A 27,554-nucleotide genomic window follows, 5' to 3' on the forward strand; every position below is an offset into this window, starting at 1 on the left:
AGCTAGCCTTGCTCCCTGCCATGCCTCACAGCACATTAAGCCCAACATAACCCCATATTGTCTCTTTGCTTTCTGCTCCTCTGGCTGCCCTGATGGAAGTAATAGATCTGCACAACTCGGTGTTACAGTCGAGTCCGGTGTAGACCAGCTGCAATTAAACTCATATTTCCACTGTAAATTACCGTGAACATCAGAGCAGGGGACTTATGACTGCTTAAAGCTTGATAATATGTGCCATTTCATTCCTAGTTTACATCTCATTATGACTCAACCAAGAAGTAAACTGACTGCTCTCCAAAAACACCACAACTGAAGGCAAACTGGGTGATCTCAAACAGGAGACACTGAGGTAATGACATGTCATCACTTGGGACTTCTTTTTGGTTGTTGGGAGCTGTCTCCCTGTGAAGGCCTGTGTCTTATCTCACAGGACCAGAGGCAGCAGCTGCCTTTGTTATAGGCAGAGACAGAATGAAAGAAACCATCAAGATGAGAAGCTTCTGACACTATCCGCACTGCAATCAATGCGGATATAGGAACCACAATCCTCCACTCACTCAGAGACATCCCGTCCCATAACACGGGCCTGGCACTGACGGAGAAGTGGAAAACTGCCTCTGAAATGACAGCTCAGCCACGGTGAGGGATAAGAAAGGCCTTTGACTTCTTTTCTTTAACTCATTTTTTTTATCTGTGCCTCTCTATGTGTGGCTCAAGATTTCTGTGACAGTAATAGAGCAGAAAACTGTAAAATGTTAATGCCTCCTTGGAAGGTTTACCCAAGGTTTGTCAAGTTTAAAGGCTTGCTCTCTGTCTTTGATGTCCACCATATAACCAGGTTAGAGAAGAAGGCTGCAATACACTAATCAGGTCCAGCTAACAAGCACACTAACTACAGCTTCATTTGCACACCATGGTTAGATCTGCAGAATGATGGAGATGGAAGCAGAGGTAATGCCCTCTTGTACTGCTGATCTGCATTTATTGTAGTACTGGTATCTTTGTGTCGGTATTCATTAACATCACATATCATAAATACTGGTCTGCTGTTTTTTTTGTATTTGATCTTTGAAACACACAGCAGGTGAAAGATCAGCTCTCCTTTCTCTTGGTTGAAAGGTTGGTGGCAAAGGCTGCAAAAGGCTATGTCATGGTTTGTCGGTGTGTTTTGGTGTGTGTGTGTGTATGCTTGATTATCTGCTGCTGGTCTAATCTCTGTGGCTCTGGCCAAAACTCTGACAAGCAGTCTGCATCCCTCTCAGCCTCGGGCAAATATGAAAAATTAAAGATCCGTGTTTCTCAGCTCCTCCTCCAACACTGCCACAGATACACATCTACGAGTCCAAACATCTCCCTTATGTTATGTCATCTCTGCACAGCCAGGCTTTAATAGAGTATCACAAAGCCAACGGAGCTTGAAATAAATAATTAACCCAATATTTTACAGTTATTTGATCTCATAACAAAACAGGACCATATGCATTAGGTGCTGTAGCATCTTCAGCGTGCAATAAGGTTTTTTTTTAAGATAAAAGCGCAAAAAAGATGAGCAAAGGTGAAACTTTTCAACTCATTGTCTCGAACTCTATGATATTATCTTCAAATTAATTTGAAAATAATCATTTCACAATCTATTTAATTTATGAAGCAGTCTAAAAAACCAGTTCAATCAGAGCAATGTTTTGGTAAGACCGAGTGATATTTTATATTTCAATAACAATGAATGGATAAAAAGATTCAGCTTCATAAAAAGCAAGTAAAAAAAGTAAAGTAGTAAAAAAAAGCGAGCAAAAAAAACTGTTTCTATGATTTCAAAGGATATTTTGTACTTCTAATGCAACCACCCACACGCTGAGAATATATAGAAAGAACTGTTCATAATGAACAGCCATATATTTAATCAAGTCATGTATTACATCTCTATTCAAAAACTTTATATAAGTCTGTTGCGTCCTTAGAATATGTTTGTAGTTTTAAAATGATTTTGATTCCTGTTTCAAATGTGTTGTTTGGCTATATATAGTTCCTATAATACTGATACCACACATACATCCACAGCCATGGGGCTTACCCTCTTAATATTGTGGCATTACCACAACACTCAGTGTAAACATGCAGTGTGTCTATTAGATTAAATCATTTGTTACCTCCATGCTTTTATTTATGTGCACTTCCTGATTCCTGTCACATGGGCCTCATTCCAACAAGGAAGGGGCGTGGTTTAGTTTTCAAGAGGGTGAGCAATGAAATGTTTGGTAGGGGAAGAGTTAGTGCGCAAGTAGATTATGTGATCTAACAGGACCTGCAAGATTTGATCATGTTTTCTTCATATGCTGTTAATGTCAGTCATTTTGTCCATTTTTCTTGTTGGACTATTAGCCAAGCCTTTATGAGGAGAAGACCAAAGACCAGAGATCTAGTTAAGGTCTGGCTTTAATGTATCCCTCCATGTCCCAGGCCAGGAGCCTCCACCACATGGTGAGTTGGTAACCTTTTTTTAGGGCCCGAGCACCGAATGGTGCAAGAGCCCTATTGAAACCCTTATTTTTGGATGATTTTTAAAATGGATGTTTCCTGCAATGCAATGCAATTTTGTACTCTCTGCATCTTCAGCGTGTTGTATGTGTTTTTTATTTATCAATGTTTTCAGCAATTTGTGTATGCTGATAAGGGTTCGCTGTCATCAAAAACAGCTGTATAGTTATGTTGGCCTTCACCCTCAGTCTGTAATCTAATGTATGGTTACACATTTTATACCTGAAAATGTGATCGGTCTCCCCTCTAGTAAAAACAATAGACAGACTAATATTTACATAGTAACTATAATCTGAGTGTAACATTATGATGTCATAAGGGGCAGCACCCCTGTTTTGATCAACTGAGAAACAAATGACTCAAAGGATGACCTTTTCCACACACACCCAGGATGTGTAATTATGTTCTAAAACAATGGATTCTAACTTTGCTTGTATTTGTTTGATCACTTCTAATTGTGTTGTATTCTTGTTGGAGCCTGTTGGAACCAGCTTTGCCAGCATGTCTAATCTGTTACTTTCAGTGCAAACTACAGACACCGGTGTTACATCTTCGTGGGGGGAGTTTTCAGTTCCTTACTGATTATTAAGACATGATGAAGAGGGTTTCTCCTTTACATGCATTTCTGCAGTCAAAACAGGTATATGAATCAGTCCAGCTGGTGACCAGGACTGGGGGACTGACAGAAAGGAGGAGGATTCTGACTATGCTCACCCAAGCTAAATGAATAATCTTTTGGCTGCAGAATGGTAGGAGTGTGGGAGGAGGTCTGCTGGGAGCATGGAAACAGCGATTAGTAAAGCGGATCCACTTATAGAAAATCCACCCTCATTATTTTTCCAGACTTCTGTGATCCACTTGCTATTGTTCTGCCTGGTGTCCGCACCTTTCAGATACTGTTATGTGATAGTTAATGTTAAACACGATGGCGTTGGACTCCTTATACTTACAGAGTAAATGTCAGTAAACCCCTTGTTTTTCAAAATGGGTGTTTGTGTCTTTGTCTTACTAACAGGATAAATAACAACAAATGATTGTTCAGAGTCAGAGAAACAAAACACCACTTGTGTAAGATTGCCTGACAGTTCCTGTAATTGGAGAGCTTGCTGATTTTTAAATGAGCCTCTAAATAAAGGGGACTCATGGGGTAAATTTATTCAAGCCCAAGCACAGGTGACCACTGTCAGGTCCTCGTGGCTGGACTGAAATACCAGCTGCACAGCAGTGAGCGCTAAGCTGTGGTCCTTGAGTCTTGTATGAGGAAATTAGTCACGTCATTTCTACCTTTTGCTCTCTAATGCACGTCACTGTTATATCACTCCTACAGCAGCACTCTTATCACATTCTCCTTCTTGTATAACAGCAGGGAATCAGGAGGAGGGCAGGGGAGCTTTAATGAGCAGCTTTTGCAAGAGTGGTTCTGTGTCTGTGTCTCACATCCAAATGACCTGCTGAGACTGTCCTTGCATTCCACTGCACAGGGAAGCTCAGCCTGCCCAGATGCATGTATGACAAGCCAACCTACAGATTTCACAAGGTCACCACATTTGGTGCACTGATGTATCAAGCCACTAATCAATGTATTCCCTATCAGGTCTGAGAATGATGGGGGGGATTCTCCAATGCTCTGTAGTGTCCCTGAGCTCATCCGGGAGAGGAAACAACGGGACACACCCGCCCGAGCCCATTGGTACAACGTCACGCACAGAAACTACCCGAGCGAGGAAGGTAAATGAATTACAGAACAGAGGAGGAGGAGAGATAGATAGCTGAGGATGCAGGTTTGGTCCACAACACACAACCACCCCACTCGAAGCAGACGACCAGGAGCAGCTGCACCTCGGCGAAACATTCAACTTTAAGTGGTCTCATCAGCTGACAGCGACGAGATGCGCCCGCAAAAGCTTTGATTCGAGCCCCCTTTTTACATCCTTCTCCTCCTCCTCTTCCTCCTCCTCCCATCTCTAACGAGGAGCATCCCGCACACTGATCTCAGTTCGACGGGCAGGCAGGCAGGCAGGCAGGCAAGCAGACAGGCGGGCTGACACAACCCAGACACGATGCGTGGATCTCCCCGACATGGGACAGCCGTGGGATTTATTGTGCTGTTGAACCCGCTGCTGCTGCTTGCGACGCAGGCTGCAGAAGGAGTCTTAACGGACCATCTTCTGGTTCAGTTGCACGAGGACGCACAGGATGAGGCGCACCAACTTGCAACACAACATGGGTTCCAGAGTGCCCGAAAGGTAGGCATGCTCTGATTTAAAATCCTCACCAGTGTAAGCTTTTATTTCACCTCTTGAGTACACCAATCATACATAAAGAATGTATCAGTGCAAGTAAAGATGTTTACAGCACATATTGATGCGCCTTTGGCGACGTTTCAATCGTCTTTCCCAGAATTGTGCCAAATAACACTTACTGTAATGACAGTAGCTGTATTAGCTTCTTGAGATTTTCTTTTGATATTACTTCATTTTACTTTATTTTTTCCTCTTAATTTGATGACGTCATTCCAACACAGGCCCTGGTTACGAGGTTGACCACATGCCAAATTAAATTAGGCCTATATTGTTAAAGGCATCCTATTTCAGTGTTCTATGCTGGAGCCATGAGGATGTGCTCTTTAAAATTAAACAGCAGTGTCTTCTCCTGTGAAGCAAGATCTTTGTGAATTCCATTAAATAATAATTTGGAAGGAGTATTTTGGTTAAAAGACCTGTTTTGTTTTCTTTTGTTTTGTAGAGCAACACACTCACAGGTTACACATTGTATACACATTGTATACACATCCACACAGAGCTGACATTAACCCACCTGAGAACATACATCTTATTAACTAGCTTGACAAATGCAAGATGCCTCACAACATGCCAAAAAGTGATAACAAGCCATTCATGGAAGACCAATGGAAATCATTCCCTGACAGCATGTGTTCCTTGTCACATGTCAAAATAAATGTGTGGGTGAAATTGGCTGGAGCCTTAGTCAGTGAGGCGTAGCACTGAACACAGGACTGCCTGAGCTGCTCTGAATGAGGATTTTCTCAGTTTTGCTTCAGTCCACCCTAATGTGATATCCGTGTGGTGATTAGTTGTGCAGCATCACCATTCTGTGATTGCCTGTTCACTTTCTTGGAGGCACTATAGTTCATCTCCATCATCTATAGCCTATACTGCCTACCAGGTTATATAATCTGCAGCTATATTTGTCTTAATGGGATATGCGCCATTAATTGGTGTCTGCCTTGTTTGAATTCTTATTATTTTTTTGCTTAATAAACTAGACTGGGGCACAGAAGTGGGACATGAGATGAGATATGTATCCAAAGAGAGAGAGAAAAATGACACTGTTATGAAATGCTTAATGACAGCATTCAGTGGAAGCCCAGCTTTTTTGTTATTTGCATCACAAACGTTTGTTTATTTCTGGCTGAAAGAATAATAATCATTCTTCCAAAAGAATTGCATTTTCACATTAGATGTGACAGGCACATCTGAAAGTATTTATTTTGAGGATTGACCTGCACCCTGGCTGTTACTAAAGCATAAGGGGGTCTTTAATCTGCGCACAGTGCTGTAGGGAAAGCTCCGGATGATGCATCTTGTTTCCCTGCCCTTGTGATTTATTATGGTTGATTCCAGTACTGTTCTCCAGTGCCTTAAAATAGACCCTGTGTGAAAGCCAGGGAATCAATGTCCTTGTTCCCATCTGGAACATGACCTGCTGTCCCTTTTCCTCATTTATGATGTATTGTTTTTTGATTTACCATTCACACATGCTGATTGCTGCCACTGTATTTAGTGTTTCTTCTCATGTCTTCTGGTTCTTTTCCCCCCTCCAGCTTTCCATCGGGGAAGGGCTTTTTCACTTCTATCCTCAGGACACATCAAAGAGGAGGAGCAAACGCAGCGCTCGCAGCAGACAGCGGCTCCAAAAAGACAGAAGGGTAAGTGTGCATGCAGAGATGCAAAAGGAAAACACAACGTGTGATCCCTGTGCACAGGTCCCTACTGTAGCATGGCTGTATGGCAGTTTGTTTGACATTAGTCGTTAGTAGAATTCTGTTCTTTCACTATGGGGCAGCTAAGAGAATTATTAAAGCACAGATGGCAAACTTTGACTGTGGCACTGTCAGAGGCCACTTGTGTCTCGGACAAAAAAATTAACACTCTGCACTGTACAATATTCTGCTTCTAGTGGGTAGTACTATGGCTGGTCTGATTGATTGGTCTCCATTTTCTATATTGTGGTCACATTTTGCCTATATAAGACAGATACATTTTGTTTTTATCCTTGTGATTTCACTTCTCCTGCTCTATAACCAGCCAGTTCAAAACATGCTTAATCAGCAAGCCTCTAACGATCAGCCCAGCCGCTGGCTTTGTGTGTCGGGATCCTTATGGGATGTGCAGAAAACACCAAAGGTACACAATGTTCTCATGGGGCAGACCACATCAAAAGCCACTTGATAACCACAAGAACCCGACGAATCCTCACATGATAAATTATACTAATTTAATCAAACTGATTGGTGTCCTCAACCAGTGTGGTGTTTTAGAGTTGCAGCAGTTGATAACAAAGCTGCAGATCTACAATAATCTGTGGTTCTTTATGAGTCTTTTCAGAGAATAAAAAAGGTGATTCTGTGTTTGCCATCAGGACATCTCAAATACTTGTGGGATGTCAATAATCTGACATGCAACTCAAGTTTATCAATTATTAAAACCCTCCCTACTTTTAGTCAGTGTTGCTTTAAATGTGTTTTTTTTGGTCACATTTTTCTATTGTCTCTGTGCCGAGACACACAATCCAATTTCTTTTTTTATTGTAGTGACAAATGGTTTCTTCATACGTTTTGTTGCTTTATAATAATGATACGATGGATTATTTAGCAGGTGTTACAATTGTAAATAATTTAGATTTAAGAAGGTCACAAACTTCTACAATACAAAAAGTATTCAGATTTCATCGGTTTTTATTCAAATCTGAATCCGAACTAGATCTGCTGTATCTTCAAGCTCACATCTAAATCCACCGGTTTAACTTTGTGTGCTGCTCTGTTGTGTTTTGCTTTGTCCACCGTTGGAAGCGGTGAAAGTGTAGGTCCTGCTGCAGACAATCAACTAACCTCTCTAATTGCAGTTGTGAGAGGTGCTAATGAAAATAAATGCAAGCCACTCCACCGAGCTAATTCAGCTAATGGAAGTGAGACAGCGTGGACATGTGCAGGTCCACATTCCAGATGCTGCAGGGTTTTAATCAGACGTTTGACATGCTCATGCGTGACACTGCAGTTTATCGATTTTTGTGCATCTCTGGAATGCACGCGGTGAACTGTAGTCTGATTTAATGCTGCCTGTTTATCAATATGAAGTGTCTTTCTGTCATTTTTCAAGGTAGTGCAATGAACCGTTATTCTGAAGGGGGCCAGAAAGGAAATAATTTGATGCATTTGCACATTTTTGCTACAAAAAAAAAAAGGAGTGGCACATTTGGCAGTAATCTGTTAAATTTAAAGGAGGCATTATACACTCGCCTAACATAATGGAGTAGCATCAATGAGAGAACTGCATGGTATCCCAGGAGCCCTTTTCTTTCTTGTGCTCAATTATCGGAGCATGTTGACCCATTTCTGACTCTTCCAGTCATCTTTCAGTCCTCCATCCAGTCCTCTGTTTGCTTACGTGCTCATGTCCTGTCTTGTCCTATTAAATCTCAAGTCCCTCTAAGATGTGTTCATTTACACATCCATGCATTCACACTCCCATTGATGCACCCACCCATGGTTCCTTCTCGTGTTTTTATAACTGAAACAGATAAATGCTACAGTAAGAAGAGCAAGCAAAGTATAAAATTATGAAGCTGTGAAAGGACGGTGTCCCCCGACCCTAAAGGACATGAGCACGAAGGGAAATGAGGACAAGGAGAAAGCTGCAGCACAGCTCTTTGATTTTGAAGTGAACCGAAGCGTTACAAGCAGGCAGTGGGCAAGTGAAGACAGTGATGGCGGTGCATGGGCACTGTTTGATGTTGTGAGTGGGCAGTATGACACGCTGTCTCAGGGGAAATACCAGCTCTCCTGCCAAGTGATGGAATAAATTGATGATGGATGGAGACGCTAGGAGGGGGAACTGTAGGGATAATGTACAAAGTGCTTCTGAATGGGAATGAAATGACATAATGACAAATGGCCAACACTCCAAATTATTTTCACTATTACAAAATCACACAAGAAGGAAAATGTACATGCAAATGTAGTTTCAATTTTGTCGTCTAAAGGAGTCACTGATTTATGGTGTGTGAGCCTCCAATTGCTTAAAGTATACCATAAAAGAGAGATCTGGATGAATAGGCTTTGGCCATTTTAGAAGGACATCTTAAGTGCTGCTCGCCTCTCTTATCTGTGGTGGTAAACACACTAGACAATGCCTGTTTCTCTGAGTCACACTGGAGGGAATTTACTAAGGGTAGAAGGAACATTTTAGCCAGGGACCCATTTTCAAAAATGTAGCTGTGAAGCCCTGAACATATTTTTATATCAGTAGAATCAAATAATCGCTTAAATTAGGAGGCATTTAGGGTATAGATTATTTATAGTGTTGACAATTTTATGGATGCCCGTACAATCACCCACAGAGAGAGGGGAAAAAAAGGATCTAAACCTATTAATGAAATGATTTTCCTGGAGGCCTTGGTGACAGGCAGAATACATTTCAAAATGAGAGCTTCACAGTACACTTGGTTTAGCTGTTGCCAGACATTAAGTGACGTGTCCCTACTTTACCTCTCCTTAACCTCCACGGTTTTTCTAAATGTGCAGTGGCAGATCCACAAGGGCAAAGAAAGGAAGTGTGTTCTTTTACATAAGCTGTTCAAATCAGCCAAAGAAAACAGAAAGGGGAGAAAAAATGCAAATCACCAACATTTATTCTGTTAAAGTCATGATGGCTGAATAGCTGGCTATCTTTTGCTGCTAATCAGCTATTTTGCTATCTGCTATGAAGACCAAATCTGGGCTTCTCCTGAGCAGGACCTCTCAAACCTCTAAAACCCATCTGCAGCAAGCTTCTCTGCCATTTTCTTGGGTGCCATGGTGATGAGTCCCTTTCCTCCACATGTTAGATATGAAATATAGTCACCCAGCCACAGAACAGCACTAGTTATAGAAATGCTGAAATGCTTTAATAACCAACCACTATTTCATATTTCTGATGTTGATACTATTTTACCCCTCTTCTTAACCAATTTACATTTTTTCAATTAGCATGGCTGAACTGATAGACTGCTACTACTACTAACTACTGTACTGACATGAATGAGATGAAGGCAGTGAGAAGCTGTTTGCTGTGTGATTTCTAAACATAGCAGACATTAACATCACTGTCAAAGGCACCCAATCATTGTGATGCTATTGGCTAAACAAGCTCCTAAATTCCATCTAAAAGTCATTTATCCCCATCATCTATTTGCTCTGTCCCACATTATCTTCTGCTGCTCGATAATGGTGACGTGGCAGCCTTTACTATTTGTAGTCCCAAACACAGCTGTTAACATGGTTTCTTTGATGATTCAGAGAAACGCAGATGTGAGTGTAATTGTTGTGTGTGCATACTGGGAAGAAGGAATAACAAGCTCCATGTAGGAGGTGAGTTTGGACGCTTTGTCCCAGCTGTAGCAGCTTGTATTGGCTTGCCTTGATTTACAGGATGTTCTACCTTCATGGCACAGATGTGTATGTAGAGCAACACGCCCTTAATGGCCATAAGAAATTCTGCCTTTATTTCCAGCACAGGTCTTTGTATGCTCGGTTTACAAAATGGGATCACGGTTGACTTTAAACTGACATTGACCTTTTCCTTCTTCCACAGGTGAAGAATGTCTTTGAACAAGAGGGTTTTAGCCGTCAGAAGCGGGGCTACAGAAATATCAATGATATTGAAGTCAACATGAGTGACCCTCTATTCACCAAACAGTGGTATCTGGTGAGTAATCAGCTAGCTAGCTGTCTGCACACTGCCTGACCTTTAGCTCCAAACCCCAGTCTTCCACCTTAATTACTGCAGGCATATCCCCCTCTGCTTCTGTATCAGCATTGTTATTCATCTTTAAATTAGCTTGGCCAATACCATGCAATCTCATTTCTGCATTCATACTGCCTAGTTTCCACCCCTCCTGTTTACCCTAACTGGCAAGGGTGACTTTTACGCCACGGCGGGCTTGCCTTCGTTCATCTGACATCTCAGATGAATATTCGTCTTCTACCCCCAATGCGGTCCATATCTGTCCCCCTTCCCGCACACGGAGATATTCTCCATGTTGACTAATTTTCTAATGGTGGCTCACCTGGGTGCTGTGACTCATAGATGTTCTCCATATTGTCTAAATGATTAGATAAACACAGGCCAGGCAGATGGGACCCCTGGGCTAGATCTTAATGTGGCTGAAGCTTGGCAACTGGGCTACACAGGCAAAGGAGTTACCATCGCAATCATGGATGACGGTGAGTATGAAGATCCTGTATGTACCCTTGAGGCCTGTCTGTGGGCATTTAATTATCCTTGTGCATATCCATCACAATAAATAAATGAATTAATTTGTCCATATCAGTTTAATTAGCAAAACAATATATAGTAACAAAACCCCAGCTGCTGACTTTTCATTTTCCAAAACTGTCACTGTAAAAATTCAATAATATTTTATAGTTTAGAGTACAATCAGAGAAATTAAATCTTAGTATTGCTATTTTAAATCTGGTGACTTTGGTGGCTTTCCAGCCTGTGCAATTGTCTTAGCTTTGCTCTGACAATCTCCATTTTCTATGACCCACCAGAGGCGAGTTCCACCAAAATGTGAAACTGCGGTGTAATAGCAGCAGTAAACATTTGAAGAAGTCCTCTTAGTCTCTGTTATGTACTGCCTTTCATGTCTAATTACATCATTGATTAATGTCAAAATCACATTTCAGGTATCGACTATCTGCATCCAGACCTGGCATCGAATTATGTGAGTGTTATTAAGTTTCACATTTTCCTTCATTTCTTTGAAGTGCTGTTAATAAGTGAAGCAGTGGTTCAGGTGGTAGATTTCACGAGCTTCATGTGGCAGTGACAGGTGCTTTCCAAGTTTGCTTTTCCATGGCTGCTGAGTCTCCTTGTATTCCTGGAGGACGCAGAGACAGGCAGACGGCCAGCCAAGCTGTTTAATGTTAATGCACACTGCACTGTGGCAGGCACAATGGCAGGCCGATCTGTCACAAGCAGAGATAATGCCAGCGTAGTTGGCGCTGCATAATGTGATGCTCTATCTCCAGAATACTGATAAAACCTTAAAGGACAAGAAGCATGGCTAAATAGATTGCAAAAGGTTTAGTTTGATTCGATGTAACGTTGGGAGTTTTGTGAGTCACAGTTCCGTCACTGCATGCGTTTAATTCCACTCGTTACATCATGAGATTTAGAGAGGCAAGCATCTGAAAAACAGTTGTCAGTGTTGTTTTGTATGACGTGTCCTATCAAGCAGTGCACCCTGAATTTTATAACAAGTTTTAGAAGAGTTGGCATTATATTTTTTTTCTGTCTCTGTACTCTTCCTGTCCTTGCATGTTCCTTGCCTGTGAACAGAGATGAGCCATGGCCCAAAAATAACACTTAGCCTCAGCTGTGGTGATGCAGGAGCATGCTCCACTGGATTGATAGATCATGCTGTGCGTAGATCTAAAGTGTGTGTGTGTGTGTTAGAGCGTGTGTGTGAGAGATCGACGCTGTGTATGTAATCCTGTTTTGTTACTGTTGTCATGGTGTTTTGCGGACCCACAAAGACCTCCCACTATCAGCTGAATAAAAGAAAAACATTTTTAAAAAATGATTTTTGTTCCATCACATCTTTTGGCTTTTGCTGTGGATCAACCAAACGATTATGTGATAGGATTGTTTTTTTTTTTGTTTTAAGATTTGTCATTCGGTGTCATCATCATGCTGTAACAGCTCATAAGATCCATTTTGATATGGCGAATTAATTGTGAGACAGCGTGTCTCCTGAAATGAGAATTTTCTAATGCAGTAGTTCAATTTCATGGCACATTTATCGGCAGATGGCAACAGTTATAATAAATTTTGCATAAATAAATACATCTCTGAGCATTCTAGAATAAGTGATGTAATATTTCGTGTTGTTCCTTTTCACCTTCATGCCTGCCTGCGCCTGATCAATACTTGTGTTGTTCCTTGCTCTTACAGTATTTAGAGGATTTTTAAGTAATGGCAGCATGGATCAATGGGTGACCTTTTTCAGATACAGTTTTCCTCCAAACAGTGCTATGAAATAACACTTTCTTCAACTTCGTTGTGACTTTGATGCGGTGTCACATTGAGAAATCCTGCATCAGCGCTCCTAGATTATTAGATTACGTTATCAGCACCAAGTCGGCCATGGTAACATGATTAATGGCACTGACTTGGATACATAAGTAGGTTTTGTCCGTGTGCAGTGCTACACATCTGAAACGATAAGAACTATCGTAAGCTTCATACATATGTTGCCATTTTAATGGGTAGAGGTGTTTTATTAAATTATCAAAGTATAAATAAATTAAATGCAAGAAATTTTCTTGTTGCTTTTCACAAACTGTCGGCCACATCAAAGCAGTGACCCATGGTCTGACCGTTACCGTTGAGCACACTGGCCTCACTTGAGCAAGTTTGAGTCATTGCTCTCTTAAGCACTGTTCGCTCTGGGGATGGTGTACAGCCAAGAGGTTGCTGAGGAAAGGTCAGCTGGCTGAAGCTTGGCACAATCCATTATCATGGCCCTGGCTGTTCACAGGATACCGGAGGAAGAGTGGAGTCTGATTGATAGCAGGAGATATGAGTTTGAGAAGCACAGCAAGTGATTCATGGACATGTCTCAATGTTATTTATTATCAGATCTCAGCACTTTTCACTTTATTTAATGAAAAAAAGGGGAAAAAAAAACACACTCCCGCCTCTGACGTTAGCGCAGAAGCCAGTTTGGGAGTGACGTGTTCTTCCTTCACAGATGTTCTGTTCGCAATCAGGTCATCTTAAAGCCAAATTTATAATCTGCCTCGAATTTATGAGCCTTACTGAGAGGGAGGAATAAAGAAGAAAGAAAAAGTTTAGATGGCATTTACCTTTCTGTTTGTCACCCTCTCCATTTAAACACTTACAGAGGTATGAACCTGCCTGCATAGACTCTTCAGCATGCAACCCTAGTCGCTAGGAGCATTTCTAGTTTCCTCCTGTTACCTGCTTCACATCGAGATAATTACAGTGTTTCTCCAGTGGGTCAGGAAGCTTTTGTCATTTGCCTTCTCCCTTTGTTGCTGACTGAGTCATCTCCTTTAAATGCCAGCCAGCAGAGCTGTCAGGAAACAGCCTCCGGGAATGATATGATGTGTTTAGGTCCATGGATAATAAATATGGCTTCTCCGTGCTCATGACCGCACAAAAACACCTCTTACTGGGTACACAGAGCAAAACAGATAGAAGTGACATGAGTGATGAGTAAAGGAGACATTACAGCGGTCTGCAATAGCCTGAATGGGATTTCAGACTGTGTCACAGCAAAAGCAGTAAGAGTGAGACTTTCTCAAAGCATGTCTGCACAATCCTACTGTGTGTTTCTGCATGTGTGTGTATCCTCCAGACATGGCTATCATGATAATTATGTTGACTGTATTATTGTGTTTCTGGCAGATGTGTGTCTCTCGTGTCTTGTTTTCTCCGGCTTTTCCGTTGCTGTTTCTTATCTTATTACTTTTGGCCATGTGGAATTAAATGCTGGCAGTGATTGGGCCATTATTTTCTCAGCTTGAAATCCCCACTGTGACCACACATTATTCCAGTGCTGCAGAGTAAAGATTTGTAGTTAAGTATTGCACGAAGCTGTTCACATAGATGTGTATAGACTGAGCTGCTATTTAAAACCAATGTCCTCCAATTAAATATATATTTCTGACAGCCGTGATTTATTTTGGTCATTTGAGTGTTTGGAGGCAGTAGCTTGTTGTACTGTTGTTTGTTTTCTAAGCATTTGTTCATGCTGTGTTCAAGGATGGAGTACACACACACAAGGAATTAAAAGTAATGCAAATAATCTCACATGTGCTCATGGAGACGTGATCCAATCAAACAGATTTCAGGTTCTTTGTTTTCATTATATTTTTTTAAATCACACTGCATCTATAAAAGTGTGTTTTAAGTTCCTACATTAGAAACATGCTTAAATGAAATGAATACAAATAAAAAAAACACCAATCAACGAGTGATTTAATTTGACTGTTTGATTGTCATGACTTGTCAGCACTCTCATGTAAACGTATAGCCTTTGTGGAAAAATATAAAAACTTTGTCACATACACTTGGTCAAACAGATGCCAAGCTGTGTTACCATTGTTGTCGTTCCTTCTCAGTTAGTCAATCACATCTTCATTGGGGCAGACTTGTTTCTATGGCAACTGTGATGTTTACCCAAACCTGTCCCTGTAGTTTTTGTTCTCAGACCTAACCAAACCGCATTTGAAAGTAATTAACAGCAGCACAGTGCAAAAGTCAAACACTTCCTCTGTAGCTGCTATAGGCTAAAGAACAGAATACACTACAATACAAGTATATCTTAAAGCCTATGTTCAGCTAACACGGCTTTTGTGCATGTTGTTGTGAGATTGGATTCTTTCCCCTGTATCTCATCTTCATGATAATGACTCCTGCTCCCCATCTAACTACTATTTATTACATCAAAAAGTGATCAAGCATATTTTCCACAATACCATTCTATTCATTTGAACAGTGCTTGTGTTCCACTCTAGCGAGCTATGTTTTGGTCGATTTTAAAATCACCCACAGCTGGTACATCCAGATGACAGAACAGACTGTGATAAGGTCAGCACTTCACCATGAAATGCTCCTCTCTGCTTGTTGTTTTTTCTGCCTGGATGTTGTTGTTTTTTTTTGTAAATGCGTCCATTTGGTCCTTTCAGAATGCCGATGCCAGCTATGACTTCAGCAGCAATGACCCGTTCCCATTTCCACGCTACACAGATGACTGGTTCAACAGGTAAAGCTCACCCAGACAACCCCTGTTTATGTATACACATACCCAGCGTGTGTGTGTCTCTGTGTGCACATGTGTCCATGTTTGTGCTTACACTGGAGTCTGGCAGCTCTCCTCTATTGATTTTCTCTCCACATAGTTCCATTAAGACATAATGGTGCAGTATAAACAGAGCTGCTGTCCAACACAAGACAATAGAAGTGGCTATTTTTACCGGCTCGCTCAGAGGAGATAAAGTAGATAAAGGAGGACTGGGACAAGTCTAGTGTCTTCTCATGGAGGAGTGTTCACAGTGGTGACCTTCTGTCCGATAACACCTTATCTGTCTCCCATCTCCCAATCACACTAGGTGATCCACTGCCACTATAACACATGTCGAGCACAGGCACACAGAAACATAGTCTTCCTCCTCCTCCGCTGCGCCTCCATTTGCTGAGACGGTGTCTTATGTGTGAGAAGGGACTATTTGGTGGCAGTTGCTGACTGTCGGGCCAACACGCTGGCTAATCAGCTGGTTGATATAAATAGCTGCCTGTCTGCAGCAAAGCATGCTGGGAAAGAGGGGTTGACTCTGCAGTGTCCCTATGGGGAGTAAAGAGATGGAGAGATGCATCACACAGTGAACACATACTCATATGTGCAAACACACCCACATAAATAATGGAGAAATGGACTGAAAGCAAATGTTTTTCAAATGACAGAATTATAGTGTTTATCTTCATTTTAGATGATTTATGGCTTCAAAACCATGTCCATCCTGTTATCAATGTCCTTGTTCAAGTCGGACACAAAGTCAACACTAGCACTGACATTTGATGTGTGAAATCTTTGCTATGTATGAAAATTCATGCAAATCCTCTTGAATATTGTCTCTGGCTTTCTTGCTGTCATCAGTCACGGCACACGATGTGCCGGAGAGGTTTCTGCAGCAGCCAACAACAACATCTGCGGTGTGGGTGTCGCCTACAACTCCAAGGTGGCAGGTGTGTGTCACACTAAAGCTGCAGTTGGAACGGTGTGAGGAATGACAATAAGAAAATAGCCATGTTAAATAACAGCTCTGATAATGAAAGGATCAGAAGTGCAATGAGGGCGATTCACTCGTGGAAAGATGAAATATGTGAAGAATGAACTGCTGAAGGTTAAATGATCTGAAAATTAACTAAAGAGGTCAGACAGGACAGCACCATTTATACACAGCTGTATGTTTCTGCTTCATATTGATTTTTGATGAAATGTGCTCTATGAGTAACACAGAAGAAATAAGAAAATGAGTATTGACAGTTTGTCTGTTGTGGCTCACCTTAAGGTTTACTATAGACACTTCCATCACCCTTACAGCAGGAGAAAAAACATAAACCAACATGGTTCTTTTGTAGGTATCCGGATGCTCGACCAGCCCTTCATGACTGACATCATTGAGGCATCATCCATCAGCCACATGCCCCAGGTTATTGATATCTATAGCGCCAGCTGGGGGCCGACTGATGATGGCAAGACTGTAGACGGCCCCCGAGAGCTCACCTTGCAGGCTATGGCTGATGGCGTCAACAAGGTAAAGCAGCATCATACCTGCTGTGCTGAGAATTTCACAGTAATTAGGAGGTGTTGCATAAGGGGAATTTACTTCCACCGAGTTGTAGGTTTAAGGTAGCACTGAGGTTGTTTATTCCGTGTCGGGTTATCTAAAAGATTTACATCACTTCTCACCCAGCAGCTTTGCAGAGTCTGCCAAGTTTCCTTGAAACAAACATCACTGGCACTTAATGAGTCTTGGTTAGGATTCAGCAGGTGGATCCAGCTGCATCTCTGTGTGACACTGCTTAGGTTCATTCTGCAATTACTTCAAGAGTATTTTCTGATGAATTAATCATACTTGCACACAAGGTCAGTGCAGTTTTAGAGCCTTTTGTGTTCTTTGTCCTGCTCAAGGACACTTAAGAAAGGTGAAAACTCTTCAAGGCTTGACAACAAGGGCTTAAATGTATGACCTCCGGTAAAAGGGCAGTCTTCTTGGACACACTCATAACCACACACACACACACAGAGTTGCCATGCTAACAGTGTCACTGCCGATTACTGGCTTGATTAATCATTGTGTACAGGCAGGTGTGGGCTGGTCTAGATTGACCCTGATGTCTACGACGAGTACGAGCGAATCTCACTGTAATCTCTGATCACGTAAACACAACTAATCAAGCTGCCACTTAGGTTCTAATGATCACTTATACAGGCCACTGTGTAGGCTGAACGGAATAATCTGCACTGTGCTTAAAATGAAAAATTAAGAAGCACACAATGTCATATTTACAGCTGCATACGACAGTGTGTCTTTGATGGATGCTTGACATGAAAGCACTTTGTTTGGATTGTACAGGAGAGAGAAGGCCTATAAAGCACATACAGTAGGTAAGCTCAATGATGCTCAGACCTAATTTTTGCAATTCAAATAGGGAGACATAAATAAGCATCGTGAAGGGAAGGACATGCCACTCCTCCTCCACTTGATCCTTTGTTCTGTAGGGAAACAGGCAGCCTTTTGTAGAAACAGGTGCAGCATTTGGTGAAGAGGATGCTCTCTGCGTGGAGCCACAGACAGTTGATTTATGTTTCAAGGCGCTCTGACATGGCATTTTACTGGTTGATTTTACAGAAGGCGTTGTGTACCACTGCAGATTTGAGGTACAAAGGAAAACATAAAAAGTTAGAATCCTGTCGCAGCTACTGATGTCTGTTTACTTGCTGGGAAATATTCCTTTCATCCATTAAAACAGATCATGTTCAGCTTGTGGCGCTTCATGACCTTTGAGGAAAAAAACATGTCGAGTCTATTTTCTGTCGTATCACTGCTCTGATGGCTGCCTGTATTCACCACCACGTTATACAGCTCAACCGAGGTGGATGGCATCATCCAGTCACACTGTCTCAAACAAGGGCAAGTTGTCATGGGTAGATGCAGGCTGCCATCTGCACAGTGATGTGGTTGCCAAGAGTAAAATATGTCCTGCACGAATTGCTGTGTGGGTTTTCTCTCCGATCGATACCTTCAAAACAACAGAGGTATTTTCTTTTTCTTTTTTTTTTGTTTCATCAGTACGAAACCCAATACATACACATCTCATAGCTTATTATGAGCATGAACATTTTTTCAGCTTTCTTTTTAATGTGAGCACAGTTGTGACAGATCTCATTAGGCAGTGTGTGATTACGCATTTTGTTCCATAGAGCAGGGCCGAATTGACAAAAAGAAATGATTCCAGGAACTATTAGAAAAACACCACCTGGTGACAAGAGAGGGCTGAATGGATTGTAGTCAGTGAGCAATTCGGAAATGTACAGCACAGCCCAATTATTACTGTAAGTGATATAAAGACTATAAGTAAAACAGCACACGCTGTGTAATTACAGTCAGGTTCAAGCCACATTCTCAGGCCTCGTTTTACCTACAAGCAGACGTGTGACATTATTTTCACTCGACTGGAATGATGATGTCGTTTTAGGGGCGCGGAGGCAAAGGCAGCATCTACGTGTGGGCATCAGGAGATGGTGGTAGCTATGACGACTGCAACTGTGATGGTTATGCCTCGAGCATGTGGACAATCTCCATCAACTCCGCTATCAACGATGGACGCACTGCCCTCTATGACGAGAGCTGCTCCTCCACCCTGGCATCCACATTCAGCAACGGACGCAAGAGGAACCCAGAGGCTGGCGTTGTGAGTTTGTTTATATATATGTTCTCATAATTGAAAACATGTTTTTGATAGTCCTTGGTCTTTTTTTATCATCCAAGGATGACTCAGTATTTATTTGTCTTTCAAGGATATAGCTCATTCACCCAGGAAGCAGTATATCTAAGGCTTTTAAGGAGATAAAACCTGAGACGCTTTTATGCTGTAATTGCTGGCTGGTTCTTAAAAATGGAGGTTCAGACAGGCTGACCTGATTCCTATCTGGACGTCTAGATGCCTCATGTAGCTGTACATGCTCAGAGCAGTCGTACACTGTTCAGGCTGGCAGCATAGAAGATGTGGAAAAGGGTTTTTATTGTATGTGTTTTTGAAAGACAGGGAAGAAAAGAGTAGGACCTGTAATTCAAACACTTATAGACGTGTGCCATCAGTGGGCAAACCCTTAAGAAATAATAGGACATAGCTGGAGCTTGAAAGCCTCCTGTTATTCAGGATAAGTGGCTGGCCTGGATGGCTCATGTTAATGTAATGAATGCTCTTATATGTAAACATGCGCAGGTTGAAAATACAGATGAACATTCTCTAACATGCTTGTGAATGGAGTTATAGAGAGGCTGCAGCGTTTGAGTGATTATGCAAATCATATTTGGCTGTTGACAAAGCCATGGGTCTCCCCCAGGGGGGTTCTCCTTTAATTGCAGTAAATCTGTTATCATTTCTAATTAAGCACGGAATTAAATAAATAAATGTTTATTTAGAAAATATAAACATTCACGTTGGTGTGTGTGTGTGTGTGAGTCTCATCAGCTCAGCCAATGTACACCTATCAGTGTTGTTTACCATTTAGCTCAAACAGGTATTATTGATTTTGGACTACAAATTGAGCTCTCTGTGTTCATGACTAAGGCGGTAATCATTATCATTAAAATGTAAGGCTATAATAGGAATCATATATTTTAAGTTTGCATACTATTAATATGAATTAAGCTGGAGACATTAAAAGGGGACTGGAGACCTGTCCAGGGTGTACCCCGCCTCTCACCCGTAGTTAGCTGGGATAGGCTCCAGCCCCCCATGACCCTGCACTGCAGGACAAAGGGGGTTAATGGATGATGGATGGATGGACATTAGATGAGGCTTACTTCAAATGTGGGAATACAAGTTTAATCTGTTTTTCCTGTGATCTGCTTATTTCAGGCCACCACAGATCTGTATGGGAACTGCACCCTGCGTCACTCTGGAACATCAGCAGCAGCTCCAGAAGCAGCAGGAGTCTTTGCTCTGGCTCTTGAGGCTAAGTATGCACTCTATAGCCAATTCCACACAACTGTAACCATTGTGATCATTGATTTTAGATGGACTGCCTTTGTAAAACATTATAGGGTTATCTCATTCCATTCGTCTTTTGTAAGTAAAGCGTGAGTTGGATGGCAATCTTTAATTTGTTTTAATGCAACTCAGTTATGAGCTGCTAAGTGCAACGTTGAGCTTTTATGTTGTAACAATTTCTTTGGCTTCCTCAGTCAATCCTCTGTGCTCTGATGCTGTCCTTAACCTTCTGTGTATGTGTCTGAACTGAAAAGACACAAATCATTTCTTCACTTTTCAAGTCCCAGCCACGGGCTCACCGTCTCACACCAGAGCTCTCTATATTTCTGTACAAAGGCTAAAAAACACTGTTTATTTGTTGTTAAGCGGTTTTATTTATTGCTGCATTCCCTGTTCTGGGTGATGAAACTGGCTGCAGCTTTTCATCATCTCAGCAAACTGAAAATCGTGCCATCTCATTGGTTAGTGGTTAATATATCAAAATTAATTTGTTTATATTTACAGTTAATCATGTCATATTAAGGCTGTGGTACACGTTTATTTTATAATCCTTGTGAAATAAAATCAGATTATTCCTTGTGGATTCAAAAATAATTGAAACCAAACCACTTAAGTAAACCCACCCACACAAATCTGAAACCTGGAGAATTAAAGTCTCAAATCCAGGAGGAGCGCCTTCACTTTGTCTCAGATGCTCCATTTCTCACATTAAGGGGCTCTCTTGCCATTAACTGACACCGGCGAGTGGATCTGTGTAAAGAAACAGTGTTTGCTCTGTACACACAGTAATGATGTTGTTGTTGGGAGGAGCGGATGCTCAACCTGTCCGGCAGCAAATAACCCACAAGCCTTTTTACTGCCCAAACACACTTGAACCATGCAGCAGCAGGAGTCAGTGAGTCAGCCAGAACAAAGCCATCACCACACACAGTCAAGATAATAGAGGGAGACGCAGACAATGACAACCATCTGCCTCAAAGCACACACTATGTTTATACAATTCAAAGCTTTTAACTGATTCAAAAATCATGAATCGGGACCTGTAAACTATCGGTAACTAAACATTAAAGGTTTACATTATTAACCTACAACACTATCCTTCCATCTTTCATTCCTCCTGCCCCTTCCAGCCCTAACCTGACATGGAGAGACATGCAGCACCTGTCAGTCCTGACCTCCAAGAGGAACCAGCTTCACGACGAAGTCCACCAGTGGAGGAGAAATGGGGTGGGCCTCGAGTTCAACCACCTGTTTGGCTATGGTGTGCTGGATGCTGGGGGCATGGTGAAAATGGCTAAGGAATGGAAGACCGTGCCTGAGCGTTTCCACTGCGTAGCTGGATCCATTCAGGACCCCCAGTGAGTCACATTTCTGCTATTTTTATTTATTTTTTTTTATACCATGCAGCACATTACACACTGTCCGTTCCACGATATTGAAAGGAAAACCCTGCTGAGAGCAAGAGACACACTCATCTAATTACTGGGTAATCTCAGTGTGGTTTAATTTAATAAATCATCTGCAATGGGAGTGTCTATTTTATAACCCTGCAATATTTAGATTAGTTGCTCTGTCTGAGGGTTTATTAGATTTCTAATAACATTTGATATTTGGGGTTGAAGTTACTACATTTTCTAAAATCCTGAATGATTTTATTTATTAAATTTGTATGACTTTCTTCATGCATAAACATGTTCACATGTTCATGTATGCCAATGCTATAGATAAAGTATGAGCTGCAGAGAGGGCAGAGAGAGGGCATGTCATGAGCTGGATCGGTGACACAACATGTAGCTGAGAGACGCAATGAGGGTGAACAGGATAGAAACACGAAGGCAGAACACCATGAGGGAGCGGGCAAAGCCATGACCATATCGAGTGAAGCGATACACATTTCTGACATGTTAGGATGGATGTTTGCTCCATCTATCAGAGCCATTTTGGTGAAACCTCAGCCTGGCTGATGCTCTGTAATATTAAAAAAAAAACAAACAAACAAAAAAAACCGTCTCAGCCCTCATCTCACAGACGCTGTTCTAGTTAAGGCGTCCTTCCTCTTATCTTATCCTCCCCATGTCAGTACAGTATCTCCCCTTGCATCACCCTCCCCACATCTCATCCATCTGCAGACCCACTTTTGTTTCCTCCCCTCTCTGTCCTTCCATCCCTGTCATCCTCTCATTTCCTCTCCAACCTCGTCTTGCTCCCTTTCCCCTGTCTCCCCCTGCTCACGTGACAAGGCCTCTGTTATGCATTCATCTGTCATATCCTGAGGCTTTGAGCTCGAGTGTGTGATGCCTGGTGGTTTCCTGTGGCTACCCCTCTTATTCACTCCAATTAGAGCACCATAAATGGCCCAGCTCAGCATGCCCTGGAAACACCGTCTTACTGACTGACAGCTAGGAAGGGATACCAGGTAGATGTGTGCATTTGTGTAGACATGTGTGACCTACGCCCCGGTGCTTCAATGTCTATTGTGAAAGCAGCAGTGTGTGGATGAAGATAAAAAAGCAGACTGAATGCATTCTGCCTGTGTATATTTCTTGCCGCCGTGCACACCCCCAATTCCTTATTTTTGTCTCTAATCAGTGCTCCACAGACGATGCAGTCACGACAGCATGGTGTTAAAGTGTGCCTGCGTGTGGTGTGTCTGTTCCTCCCCTGAGTGCAGAGCCAGATTAAAAAAAAGAAACAATCTCTTAGGACATCACATGCAAATAATAAAAAAGAAAAGGATCCCCCCTCGTGCACAGAGTGAGACTTTGCCATCCCTGATTATATTAGAGTTCTATTGGGAACAGGTGCATCAGCTTAAATTATTGCCCAGGAAGGTTGTGTTATTGGTGAGGAACACCAACAGTAGCATCTCTCTTTTATGGGCTATTTTTGAGCTGTGTGTTAAAAGCTGCAACGCTCGCTGTGTCATATTTTTCATCACTTCACTGTTTCCACAGCAGCACTGCAGGGCTTCTGCTGCCTCTATTGTGGTAGAGCTATAATTACAACAAGCCCACCTCTGATGATAGTGTATCACCCGAGACAAGCAATAAACACCAACATAGCCCAGCTCACAAACACACTGCTCAGCACTGATCTGATAGCTGCTCTGGCTGGCTGCAGCTTACTTAGCTGGAGGAGAACTTCTAATTATCAGTGGAGCTGGCACACAGTGCCCCACTGTGCACCGAGGTTGTTTTTAATCTCCATCGGTCCTCCCTTCAGAGGCAGCCCTCTTCCCGCTCTATGACCGACTGCTGTAATTACTCGTGCATATTATCTGATGGGAACGATGCAACTGCTGCATGCAATATCCTTTTTGGGTGGCAAAAGTAAAATCTACACAGACTCTCACCAGCTTGCCCTCACCGGGAAAACATGATGTCAATATTTCAGTCCTTAGAAACAGACTATGTGAGCCGCATCTCTGCATGTTCATGAAGGCAGGGACTTCCAGCCAAAAAATGGTGACCAGTGATGTTCCAACCTTGTCTATCTATTACGAACCATGCAGTATTTTTCTTTTTTTAAGACATGTTGGCTCTTATAGATCTGTTTATACTTCCAGCCATGCACACCTAAAGTAGTTGACAAAAGTAGTATTTCAGAGTATACATTATGACAAATATGAAAGTTTTATAGTTGAATGAACTAATCTCAGTGATTTCTTGAGGAGAGACAACTGCTCAAAAGCCTGGTGGGCTACAGTTGAATGAGTAGTGTATAAACACTAACTTGGAACAAAAATATACAGAATATTCTAAGATTTACTTAAGATTCAGTTTCTCATGATGATGATGACTATGACCGATTCTCTGTATTTGTTTATGTCCAATTGTTCAGTATTGGGTGTACTCAGTGTGCGACACCCCACTATGAAATGTTCTGTTATTCTGGGAATAGTAATTCACTTCATCAGCCCTTAGCAGCACACACTGCACTCACCTTGCTGTGCTCAGCATACTGCTCCATTAATCATTTTTCAAACTGAGTGCTGTTCCACACGTCTCTCTCACAGTGCTACGGTGTCATGTCTTTGTTGCCTTCTCTTTACCGCTACCGCGCCCTATTTCCCAACGCCTGTGATGCGGCCTCAGCCTCTAATAATGTTATTAAGCCTCTTCACAGCCTTTGGCCAACACCCGTGCCCCTGCTGTTTTCTGTCTTTCCATCACCTAAAGTCATGAAAAACCAGTGTGTGTCCTGAACCAAAAGACAACAACAATATCAAGACCAGCCTTTTAAGACTCTGTTCTGAACAAATCCATTATAATAAAGAAAATCCTTTCATGTATTAAAATGGTGTAGAATTCAGCATTGGTTCAGAATAAAACATGTAAGTTCTAACACTATTTTACACAGTACAATTGTGTAAAATGTTTCTTTTGCTTAGGGTTAACATACTGTTTGATTGACAATTTATTAACCAAAGTTGTTGTCACATGTGACAATAGGTCAGACTATTAGATATATATTTTAAGGATCCAACTGTTCCACTGCTTTTGTTTGTTTCAGTAATTAAAACAAAGATTCATTGTTTAATTAATCCCACAAAGGAGCACTGGTGTCACTTCAAATGACTCGCTACTCCTCCTTCAATAGGATTTTGGTAAAAAAAAAAAAAACATGTTTATTCACAAATGTTCAGTATAAAATGATCAAGTGTTTATGTTCATAAGGTTAAGAGTCTGTTTCCTTTTGACATCAAAGTGTCAAAAAGATCTTTTTATTCTCACACAATTTTTTTGAGCAGGTGAATTTTCCAGGTGCAGAATCTATGTTGTGTGTGTGTGGAATTTGTGATGTTTTCACATCATTACAAGTAAAACATGTTTAATAATTGTGTGTGGCGCCAAATACAAAATTAGCTGTATGCTGTTAAGAGTATTTTATTCACCTCCCTAGAGAAAAATCACACAGTAGAGCCAGCAGGAATGACAGTCATCACTGCTGGTGGCTTTTGAAAGATGAGAGAGCTCCAAAAGAGGCCTTATTTTTTGTCAGGCTTCTATAGGGAAAAATAGGTCAAGTGCTGCATTTACTGGAACAAGAAAGGCAGGAAGAAAGTAATGGTTGTTCCCGCTCTTTGCCACAGGGATGTCTGTGTCACTGTTTTACTGATATTTTACTTTTTTTTAGTCAGAGATGCAGTTTTATTTTCTTCATTCTGCCTCTCCTTCCACAGTAAAATCCAGTCTGGCAACAAGCTGGTGCTGGCCATCAACACCGAAGCCTGTCAGGGGAAGGACAACTTTGTCCGTTACCTGGAGCACGTTCAGGCGGTAGTCACAGTGAATGCCAGCCGTCGTGGAGACCTCAACATCAACATGACCTCACCCATGGGTACAAAGTCCATACTGTTGAGCCGCAGGCCCCGCGACGATGACTCCAAGGTGGGCTTCGACAAGTGGCCCTTCATGACCACCCACACCTGGGGCGAGGACCCACGCGGGACCTGGGTGTTAGAGGTGGGCTTTCAGGGTGAGGAGCCACAGCGGGGGGTCCTGAAGGAGTGGACTCTCATGCTGCACGGAACACAAAGTGCCCCTTACATAGACCAGATAGTGCGTGATTATCAGTCCAAACTGGCCATGTCCAAAAAGGAGGAGCTGGAGGAGGAGCTGGATGAGGCTGTAGAGAGAAGTCTGAAGAGCTTGCTGAGTAAAAACAACTAAAAGTCCCATCTGCATGTTGCCAGCTTTTTCTCTTATCGTTCTCCCTCTCTACAGTCTCACTCTGTCCTTCTCCAAATCTCACTGCATCTCCTCGGTTCTTCTGCGTCTCTTGTTGCCCTCCCCCTTTGTCTACCACTCTTCCTCTCCTCTATCTGCTTTTATCAAGTGTTTCAATTTAGTCCCCTTCAATGAATGTTTCTTGTAATCCAATCATGATAACAGTGTAACTTTCAATAATGTGTTGAACATAGAGAAATCAAATTAAATCACCAGAATTTTTACACTCTACAGAACTGTACATAAACCAAATATAAGCCACTCTTTCTTGCTTTACCTTCCTGCACCTCACTTCTGCCAACTGTTGTACAGTTTGTGACTGTAAATGATTTTCTGTGTCATTCTATTTAAAGTTTAATATCTTGCAAACAGAGCAGTGATATTTCTTTTTGTTATATTTTTGTGACATGCACTGTTTATATAAACAAGGAAAGGAATGTGTAATTCATTTTACAGCCTGTGGTCATCAATTCATATTTCATAATCTTTGACATATACTATAATAAATCTATTCAGCTGTTTATTAAAGCACTGGAATGATTTGAAACATATTACGAAATATGAAGAAAAAATGCAATTTGTCTAACAATACCTCCTATAAAGATATCCCCTAAAAAGGAGGAGATATACGTTTACTAGCTTGTGCGTCAGGTTAATTTGTGCCAAAGATGAATATAAATCCTAAAGTATTAAGTAATTCTAATATATTTCTTTAAATAGAATTCTTGTAAGAGATGTGTGTTAAAAAACATTTTAAACAACGTTTTGATCAAATACATGTGCAAGTGCGTTCATAAATACAGGTGCTTCGTATGCAGTGTCTGAAAGCAAGCAGAACAAGGAATCATTTGATGTTTGAATCTTTTTTATTATTCAATATATCAAAGCAAATTAATACACAGCAAAATTGTGCTGGGGGCAGGCAGAGGCATCCAATTGAACAAATGAGCTCAAAGGGGAAAGTCGCAGTTCAAAAGGGTGGCACAACTTCTAAGTTTTTTTTATTTTTCTTCTTTTTATTGGTGGCTTTGGGCTTCCTTTTTTTCCGTCCCAAGTTTTCAGACAGTAAAGGACTCGTAGCATGAGTATGGGTGTAGGTCGAACAACAAACAGCCGTACTTATGAAACCAGCATAACGTATTCTGGACGCAAGACCAGAGACCGCAAGTGAATGGAAGAGCAATGAATATCAGAG

General features: G+C 41.6%; 1 protein-coding gene across 1 annotated transcript; it reads left to right on the forward strand.

Moving 5' to 3' along the window:
- The first annotated feature begins 2,272 nt into the window (after positions 1 to 2,272).
- On the forward strand, positions 2,273 to 26,805 carry pcsk2 (proprotein convertase subtilisin/kexin type 2). Its single transcript, XM_028423180.1, has 13 exons — positions 2,273 to 2,478; positions 4,130 to 4,781; positions 6,380 to 6,484; positions 10,407 to 10,520; positions 10,930 to 11,038; positions 11,504 to 11,541; positions 15,536 to 15,612; positions 16,504 to 16,592; positions 16,989 to 17,164; positions 19,110 to 19,325; positions 20,499 to 20,599; positions 21,761 to 21,988; positions 25,813 to 26,805. The coding sequence occupies exons 2-13, from the start codon at positions 4,596 to 4,598 to the stop codon at positions 26,300 to 26,302; spliced, it is 1,929 nt and encodes a 642-aa protein (XP_028278981.1). The 5' UTR covers positions 2,273 to 2,478; positions 4,130 to 4,595; the 3' UTR covers positions 26,303 to 26,805.
- The last annotated feature ends 749 nt before the right edge of the window (positions 26,806 to 27,554 follow it).

This window comes from Parambassis ranga, chromosome 15 (assembly GCF_900634625.1).
Source record: "Parambassis ranga chromosome 15, fParRan2.1, whole genome shotgun sequence".
Taxonomy (NCBI): Eukaryota; Metazoa; Chordata; class Actinopteri; family Ambassidae; genus Parambassis; species Parambassis ranga.

Coding starts and splice junctions, on each gene's coding strand:
- pcsk2 (XM_028423180.1), top strand. CDS start 4,596: ATGCGTGGATCTCCCCGACATGGGACAGCCGTGGGATTTATTGTGCTG. Junction 6,485..10,406: donor GGCTCCAAAAAGACAGAAGG/GTAAGTGTGCAT, acceptor CTTCTTCCACAG/GTGAAGAATGTCTTTGAACA. Junction 10,521..10,929: donor TCACCAAACAGTGGTATCTG/GTGAGTAATCAG, acceptor CTAAATGATTAG/ATAAACACAGGCCAGGCAGA.